The sequence below is a fragment of the Aethalodelphis obliquidens genome, unplaced genomic scaffold, assembly GCF_003676395.1.
Source record: "Aethalodelphis obliquidens isolate GAN/ISIS:26980383/991018 unplaced genomic scaffold, ASM367639v1 scaffold13, whole genome shotgun sequence".
NCBI classification, from domain to species: Eukaryota; Metazoa; Chordata; class Mammalia; order Artiodactyla; family Delphinidae; genus Aethalodelphis; species Aethalodelphis obliquidens.
Window position 1 is genome coordinate 7,557,044 of NW_020837957.1, and position 9,773 is coordinate 7,566,816.

The 9,773-nt window shown below is 38.1% G+C and overlaps 1 protein-coding gene across 2 annotated transcripts in view; it reads right to left on the bottom strand.

The window, feature by feature from the left end:
- ANKRD13C (ankyrin repeat domain 13C) overlaps positions 1-6,393 on the bottom strand; it is an 80,847-nt gene extending 74,454 nt beyond the window's left edge. The window contains exon 1 of one of the 2 annotated variants that reach the window (XM_027114046.1): positions 5,614-6,393. In XM_027114046.1, the coding sequence (XP_026969847.1) occupies positions 5,614-6,058 (445 nt within the window). In that variant the 5' untranslated portion in view covers positions 6,059-6,393. The remainder of the gene's footprint in view (positions 1-5,613) is intronic. The other variant, XM_027114047.1, reaches the window with a different exon arrangement.
- Between the last annotated feature and the right edge of the window lie 3,380 nt (positions 6,394-9,773).

A 9,773-nucleotide genomic window follows, 5' to 3' on the forward strand; every position in this document is an offset into this window, starting at 1 on the left:
GTGACAGATTTCACAGACAAATCACCCTCATACCCAGTGACAGTACATAAAACTTTAATGGATTATCTTGGGCCTCCAGAAACCACTTTTTTTCCTAAGGGAAAATGAAGTATGCCTTCCAAAAACAAAATTCAGAAAAGACTACAAAATACGAGGAGGACAGATACAAAACTACTAGTGTTCTTTTAAAGATGTGCCTCTTGACTAAAATTGTTCACCTGAGACTTCAAGATTTTTTTTTCCATGCAAAGTTTACCTTTATAGTCGCCTTTTCTCAAACAGACATATTGTGCTTTATTCTCTTGTATCACCCATCATGAAGGTTAGGGACAAAAACGAAGCAGAGAAAATGATATCAAAAGAAAGATCAATTCATATAGAAAAAGCCAAAATAAACATATTGTATGGGCACCAAAAAGATTTCCTATCGCCTCCATTCTCAAATGTACATTTTTAAATTTTCTGAACGTAAGATGTTTTAAAATCTCTGTCTGAAGAAATCTGTCAGCCACCAGACACAAGTTAACCATTTCTTTATCACTTCATTGAGTTACCTGCATTGGCAGGAATATTCTCAAACTGACTTTTATTTTAAATTTGAAATCTCTAATCACTATGTAAAATAGCTTCAAGAAGATTACACTACAATTCAATAAAAATGAAAATTAACTGTGTATAGAGAAGATGGCTTGTCACATGCCAGACGATGTAATTAAAGGCCGTAGAAACTGCCAAACCTCTCAGAATAGATCAGAAATTTTTCACATCTAGGAAACGCTGGTTTGAGCAATTCATATATCAAGGACTTTTGTCACTCTGGCCCCTAAAAGCTTCTGACTAATGTCCAAGATAAGGTGCTTAACTTCCAAAGATATTTGACTCAATTAAGGGAAAAAACAAAATTACAAGTTTAACAAATAGGATGCAGTCAAAATCAAGAAAGTCTTCTATAAACTTCATAAGCATTCTCAGTTCTAAAGGGGAAGAAGTAAAAATCATTAGCATCAACTATAAAAAAAATAGCATGTTATCATGATGCTTTGTTTAACTACCAATGGCAAAAAAGGATTCAGAAAAATCTTCACACTCAATGTGAAAAAAAGCCTAGACTTAAACTTTAACCCTATACTAAAAAAAAAAAAGGGGGGTATATAACTAAAGATATACTAATGATATAAGGTTTAAGTAATTTTTGTACACTTAATGTATCTTTTTCCCCACCCGAGAAGAGCTGTTATTAAATATACCATGTGTCAAAATCACTGGCATATTTGAACACAGTATATATGTGATATTATGGCTGTTACTGTATTTAACTTATATTTCAAGAGATATGTTTGGATCCAAATACAATATTCCTTAATATAATTGATGGCTTAGAAAAAGCAATTCAAACTCAACTAACATTTTTCCATAAAAGAAAAAGCTCTATCCTTGCTCCTACTCAATTTGACAATAATTTGTAAATACACATACATACACACACACCAAAAAAAAGTTTTTCAATTCAGAGATCACTGCAAACTGAAAGAGCTAATGAACAGTGAGCTAAATAGTGACCAAATTAGGATTCAATAAGCTTTCCAGGTAGGTAGAATAAAGGATCAAGATTAACAAGATAAAAACTAATAAATGTAAAGTCCTGTTTTGAGGTTAAAAAAAAAAAAAATAAGGACAAGAAAGGACAGAACAGAAAGACAGCCACTTACTTGAGAATAAACAGTATTAAAAAATCTACATACTCTTGTACTATATTATTTAATGTATGCTCTTTACTAATATACATTACTAAATGTGTATTCCTTAGAGCAATAAATATAGTCTCTGTCTTTGCTGATGAGGCTACTATAGCTTCAACACTAAGGCTAGTTCTGGGCACCATCCTCAAAGGAAAGAACTAACAAACCAGAGTTTCACTAAAAGAAGATGACTAAGATTTTCATTTACTTTTTTAATACACCTCTATAGCATTTACTGTGTTTCAGGGACCATTCTTAAAATTTTATAAACCATGTCATATGAAGAATGGATACGGAAGTTAGGAATGTTTAACCTGAAGATAAGGAGAACATGATAGCTCTTGCTTGTCAAATACCTAAAGGGCTATCATGTGGACAAAGTAGCCTATTTATCCGTGCCATTACATAAAAAGAAAAATAACAACAGTGAGAGATTTGGGCTCTACAGAAAATCTCTGTGAGCTGTTCAGTGGCATTCTCTCTCTACAAGTACTAAATGAGAAATATATATTAAAAAACTTTGCCATAAATTGCCACATACACATTATTAAAATTGACTTCTTTGCAAAATAGTGCATCCCGATCAACAGAAATATTTACAAACAGGCTGATCATGTGCTTTGGAGTTCCTACTGTCAGTTCAGTTCCCAGCTTTGGAGCTTATTTACTAAGTATGCAACTTTGGCAAAGTTTCCTTGCCTCTCCAGGCTTCACTTTCCTCACCTTTAAAACAAGGATAAAGCTACCCTTTATAGCAGGGTTATTGTGAGAATTAAATGTAATAATGTATGTAAACACTTAGCATAGCACTGATGTATTTAATAAACTATTATCTTTGACGATCATCATCATCATCATTACATTATGGAAGGAACATCTAGTGAATATAAAACTATGTCATATGATGTGATATAATTGTATGGCTCTGCTATGCACCTGTATGAGTGTATGATTCTGCTATGTACTCATCATGCTATAACAATCCAAATATAACAAAGAGCTTGTTTTTGTTGGGTGACTCAGAACACATTTATCTTTTGCAATTTGAAAGGAAAAATAATCTAAAAAGACTAAAGTATCCAGGTTAGTAAAATTTCATGAGTAAAAGTAATGTAATATAGCAGGGAAATTATGCAGCTACAGGGGAAAAGGAGATTAAAGAAGTAGCACATTAAATAGAAGCCACTCTTCCTTAGGAGTCTTCACTGCAGGAGATGAGAATGTAAATTGCAGGCAAAACAATTACATTTTCCACAGGTATGTGAACCATTGGTTACATTCATCAAAAATATCAACAATGTAACAGAATGTAATCTGGTGCAGCCTTTAAGAACAGTATGGAGGTTCCTTAAAAAAACTAAAGATAGAGTTACCATATGATCCATCAATCCCACTCCTGGGCATATATCTAGAAAAGATGAAAACTCTAATTCGAAAAGATACCTGCACACCAATGTACATAGCAGCACAATTTACAATAGCCAAGACATGGAAGTAATCTAAATGTCCATGGATAGAGGAATGGATAAAGAAGATGTGGTATATATAGACAATGGAATACTACTCAGCCATAAAAAAGAATGAAATAATTGCCATTTGCAGCAATATAGATTGACCTAGATTATCAGACTAAGTAAATCAGAGAAAGACAAATATCTTATATCACTTATATGTGAAATCTAAAAAAATGATACAAATGAACTTATTTTCAAAACAGAAATAGACTCACAGACATAAAAAACAAATTTATGATTACCAAAGGGGAAAGGGAGGGGAGTGATAAATTGGGAATTTGGGATTAACAGATACACACTACTATATATAAAACAGATAAACAACAAGGACCTACTGTATAGTACAGGGAACTATACTCAATATCTTGCAATAACCTATAATGGAAAAGAATCTGAAAAAATCTAAAATACATATATATATAAAACTGAATTGCTTTGCTGTACACCTGAAACATTGTAAGTCAACTATACGTCAATAAAAAAAAAATAAAATCAACAATGTAAGGGCAGCTAAGTACAATGCAAGCATTTAGTATATCAAGACGACTTAGAAAGAGAATTTCAGTGGGCTAAGGAAGAGTTCAAGGATATTCAGGATTCTAATTACTTTGAACAGAATTTGTACTTTAACAAACCAACTCGTAAATGCTAGATGACATATGCAAGCCCAATAATCCTGCAATTCAGTACCTTCTGTGATCAGTCAAGAAAATCAGTTCTAACATACTATACTATCATACTTTGTCATAGTCACCTCTTTCTTCTTTCAAAGGGAATCAACTCTCAAAAACAAAGTTTTATCTGTTTTCAGGTACATTTCAATGTAATGGAAATCTACAATTTAAAGGCAATGGCCATAAGATAAACTATATATATATATATATATATATATATATATATATATCTCTACTATGAAGACCAAATCTGAAAAATGTCCTAATAACTAAACAACCCGAAGCTACAACAGATCTCCCACTAAAAACTGTTTCCCAAAGGGTTAGAAAATAATTACCATGAACGAACAATATTATGTCGTTGCAACAACAGTAAAGTAATTAAGTAAATTAAATGTAGGAATGAAAAACTGGGTGCAGCTTTTAGGAACACTCTGGAGGATTTGATTTTTGATAAATGAGAGGTAGTAATTCTTACAATATTGTAAATTCAGAATACAAATGCAGTTGTTAGAGAATTATACAACCAACAGAAATCTTACTTTTTTTTTTTAATGTCAATTTTTGCCCTAATTGTACATAAGAAGCCTAGAGTCCAACAGAATTAAGGGAGGTTATTCCACAGGCAAGTATTTCATTAATGTGTTGCACTATTTTGAGCAGAGTTGAGTGTGTTCTAACTGAATGTATACAATACTCACGTTCAGTTAAAAGCCGAGCTATTAAAAATATTTGCCAACTACCCAGTTTAAAACGGCCTATCAAATGTTGAAAATATCAGTGTTGACAATAGTTTTCATTAATTTACTGTGGCTTAAATGTCAGCTCAGTCACATTATGTTTTTAGAAGAAACAGAAAAGAATTCAGCTAATAAATTAAAGCAAAAAGTAAAAATACAGTCCTTGAATAACAAATGACACTATATGTTGTCATGTAGGATATGATGAGGTTACTATGAAAAATCATAGTACTATTTTTAGTCACAGATCATCAAGATAAAACATTACTATTAGCAATTATCTATCTAAAACAAGCAAAAAACTCTAAGCTCTACTTCAACAAAATCTTAGCCACTCAGAAGTCACTTTACATGCTCCAGGTATCAAATGCCAACAAATTTGTACTGTGGCTTTCAGAAATCAAAGCATTTGCAAAGTGTAAACACTTTGTACCAAACTAAGCTTCCTAAAAGTAGAAGAAAAAAGAAAGAAAAGAAACAGACAACCTGATGGCACGTAGAAATCACAACCAGTTGCAGTCAGGTTGGGATTTGTACCTGGGCAATGAAGGGAGTTGGGTAATTTATATGTTCAAAATTCAAGATCCCAAGGGGGCAGGGGGGTTGAAGAAGAAAAGATACAGTTCAGTAAACAATGGATGATAACCAGGTTGGATGAGAGGCAATCTAAAATTTCTTATGGTCAAGAATCAACACACTGAAGCCCTGTCTCAAACATAAACCAAACAGCTTCTAAGAGTTTGAAGTAGCCAGGGAAGAAACATTCCTTCGCACCCACAAGAACCAATCCCGAAACCACTGGCATGCTATTACAAGATTTACGGGCATTTGGCTTGGAATGGTGGGCAAAAGAGAGGAAAGAAGGGTCTGTTAGGATTTCAGAGGCCTGGGGAGGCACAACCTAGGCTTTGGGAAGGAGAGGTGGACAGGGGCGAGCACTCCTCACCGTGATTATCTTTCTGCCCGATATTGTGCGTGCGGATGAGAGAGGACAGTCTCCTCACATCCCCCTTGAAGACGCACTCGTGCACCGGGTAGTGTGCGGGGCAACTGCCTCCACCTGCGACGACAGCAACGGGGTTGGTGCCCGCTAAAAGAGCCGGGGACTGGGAGGTGGTAGTCACGGAGGAATTGTGCAGCGGCAGGGCCGGGGCGCCGGGGGGATTGGAGGAGGCCGGAGCTGTCTTCAGTTGTAGCCGGTGGTGATGGTTACTGAAGATCTTATGACAGGCTCTACCGCCCTTGCTGCTGCTGCCTGTGCCAATCCTGCCTCCGGTAAAGGTGCCGCCGAGGGCAGCCGCCGCTTCCTCATCCCCGGGCTCCAGCAGGTCCCCCTCTTCTTTGCTGGGCTTGTGGTCCCTCCGCAATGAGCGGATCTTCTCCCCGGTCATCGCCGCCAGGGGCAGAGAGGGGATCCAGGAGGTTCACCCCTGGCGACGAAGCTTGCGCTGCGGCCGCACAAGGCGATTAGAGCGGTGGCCAGGATACTCCAGCGCAGCATGAACTCCCAGAGCGCCCCTGAGCCCGGGACAAACGCATCTCCCGGAGGAAGAAGAGCCGGCTCTCGCCTAGGCACGAAGGGACGCGCGCTCGCTGGGGGGAGCTAGAGTTCAGGTGCCCACGACACCAGAATCCCCGTCTCCACCGCCGCAGCCGCCGCCACTGCTTCACACCGAAAAACAGGGGACGGCCATCTTCCCCTGGCTTCTCTCGCGATAACTCCCCTGGGAGGGAGGAGGGAGGAAACACCGCGATAAGTGAGCTGCCTGCTCCCTCCCTCGCAGGTTCTGTTCCCAGGGTTGCAGAATGCCGGCGCTTCCCAGGCAGTGAGTTCCCGCCCCAAGCTGCAGTCTCTGAACTAAAAGACCGGGATCCAGCGTCCGGATGGCCGCGCTTCTTGTGGGCCGTCTGAAACCTTAGCCTGCGTTTGAGATATTCGATGCACGTTATAAACAATGACAAACCCTGCGACCTCTGGGCCTCCCTCAGGAGTGCTGACTGACGCCAAGGCACACAGGATATGATGTCACTGAAATGCACAGGACGCTCATTCAATAAACTTTCGCTAAGCATCTACTTCGTGCCGTACACTCTGCTAGTAGATTTATAAAACACCACTCCTGGCTCCAAGGTGCTCGTTAGAGGAGGAAAGATAGTCAAGCAATTGAGTACAAAATGTAACTGCGAATGAAGTGGATGTGGAGTGCTGGGTTGCACGAAAAAAAAAAGGGGGGGGAAGGCAAATTTTAGTGTTGGAGTGTCAGAAAAGCCACCACCGAAGTTTAGGGACTGATCCTGGATAACAGGCTATTCAGCAGACTGGGAGAGGGGAGGTCACTCAAATATTTGTCGGATGAATGAATTTCGGGCAGGCGTCAGAGTTAAAGCATGGGGAGTGGACCCTGAAGGATGGCAAACAATAATTGTGTAACCGGAATATCGCTGGACTAGTTCATGGCCAGCCTCGACCTAGCGTCAAATTCTGAAGAACATAAATCTGACCTTGACAAAATAACTAAAGCTGTTGGGAACTGGAGGGCAGAGGAGTTAGCAATGTCCGAAAGATACTAACTTGTTTATCTCTCCTAAATCCCATTTACTCTGACAGCTGCTTCTCTCAAAACTCTTCTTTCTTAAACCAACTTTATCCCTACCTCCATAACACCACCCCTCCAAATAAAAACTCCTGTGGGAACTGTCCTCTCTTCATCCTTCCCTGCTACTCAGGTTTCACCTTCCATCGTCTTTCAAATCTATTTAAATTAATGTCATTCTTCCCTTCTTCCTTTTCTTTCTTGTGTGTGTGTCTGGGAGGTGGGGGAGGCCGGGGGCTGGGGGTGGGGAGGTGTTCCAATTCTGTTCAAGCATTGCATGGGCAATCTGCACCTCAAAGGGTCCTCCTACTCAGAAAGCAAGAGGGACTGGACACCTATGTACAAAAACACTTTCTTCTTCCACAATAGCCTCTGAAACAGGTGGTAGGCTCAGCACTTTATATGCTATTTCCTTGTGATAAGTATTATTTTCAATCTTCATTTGACAGTTGGAAAAACTTCCCAATGCATCAAAGGTGGAATGTAGCACAGTCAAGTGTAACTCCAGGGCTAGAGAAATAGGAAGGGGCCAGATCGTGTAGGATTTTGTATGTTATCTCAAAAGTTTAGACATTATCCTACAAGAAATGGATAGCCTTTTAGGGATGTTAAACAGGAGAATAGTAAACACACACACACACACACACAAAGCAAAAAAGAACAAAATCAAAACAGGGGAATAGCATGATGCGATTTGCCTTTTAGAAAAGTCACCCATACCTTAGAAAAGTATGTATCCAGAATAGATTACAAGGGGGCTACTATAGAGACAAGGAAACGGAGAGACTCCTGCATAAATCAAATAAAAATGTGTGTAAAAATATGCACGTAAAAGTCTGGTAGAATATATGTCACACAGGGGGAACAGTAGTTCACTCTGGAAGATAAGATTGCTAAATCACATATTCCCTTCATTGCTTGAATTTCTTTTTACAAAGAGAAAGTATTCCTTTTTATTAATCAGAAAAAATAATAAATTAATTTTTAGAAGAAGTATGCAATTCAGGAGGTGAGAGATTATGAGAGTATAAACCAAGTTAGTAAGAGTTAGGCTGGAGACGGTTTAAGAGTTTAGAAAAAACTGAGTTCAGTTTTGGCATATTGAATTGAATGTTCGTGTTGCTCACCATAAGGAGTTAGATGGCAAATATTTTGGTATTTGGAAATGAACCTTAGGAAACAGAAATCTGGGTTAAGATTCAGAAGTTATCATTACACAGTAATTGATGCCACAGAAGTCATTGAGTTCCCCAAGGAAGATTGTGTAGAGTGAGAAATTAAGGTCCAGTCTAGAACAAAACCTTGAAAACACCAATATATAAGGGATGTGTACAGGAAGAGTGGCCAGAATCCTATTAATAAAAAAAAAATTTTTTTTTAAACTTATACCAAATTGTCTACCATTATATCTGTGTTACCACTGGATTTAGAATTTAAAAGTACCTTATTAGTGGCTGCCACCCATGGACAGATATGGAAACTCCTAAGCGTCCCCTCAGTAAAATCAAACACTACAAACATCAAAAATAATATTCAGCCCTTACTTTTAGGAGCTCCACAGTATAATAGGGAAAAATGATATAGAAATATAAGTTTATAGTACATTGTGGAAAATACAAGAATTGAAATTATATGAGATCCTGATATACTACAGAAGAGGAGGTTATTAATTCTATCTGGAGGAGATGAAAGTTGGGTGATCAGAAAATCTTTCTGGAGGAGGTAATGTCCAGACTGGGTTTTAAAGAATGTATAGGAGTTAGCCAATTGGGCAAGGGGAAAAAGATATTATAGGTAAGAATAAAAATTACAATAATGATAATAGCTATAATTTATTGAGAGCTTACCCATAATAGGCATTGTTCCAAGCAAGTTTCAATAACTATTTGGTTTAATCCCCACAACAATTCTATGAGGTACTTTCTGTCCCTATTTTACAGATGAGGCAACTGAGGCACAGGAAGTGATCATCCAAATGATGAATAGGGATAAGAAGAACAGTATGTATAAATATAGCATGATAGTTGAGAATTATCAGAGCATGGTATGTGGCAGGAAAAGTGGTGGTAAATGAGACTAGAAAGGAAAGCTGGGACTTGATTACAGGAGCAACTGTATGAAACTTGGGCTATATATGCTAGGCAGTAGAGAGTCTGCAAAGGATTCCAAACACATTAAAGACAGAATCACATTTAATACTATAATGTACAACCAACCAATACCCCAAGGATATGAGATTTTGCCAATCTTTCCAGCTTAACCTCCTCGCACAATGCCAGATTCATTCTTCACTCTAACCAAAGCAATCTGCTGACAGTCCCTTATCCACTCTCATGCCACCATGCCTTTGTACATGTGATTCCATACATCCTGAATTCATTTCTATTTCACTTACCTAGATACCTCATTCAATCTATCAAGAATTAGTTCAAATTTTATCTCTTCTTCACACAGGGTTTTTTTTTTTTTTAACTTGGCATACAATTCAGGGGTCCAGAAAATTACATTGAAT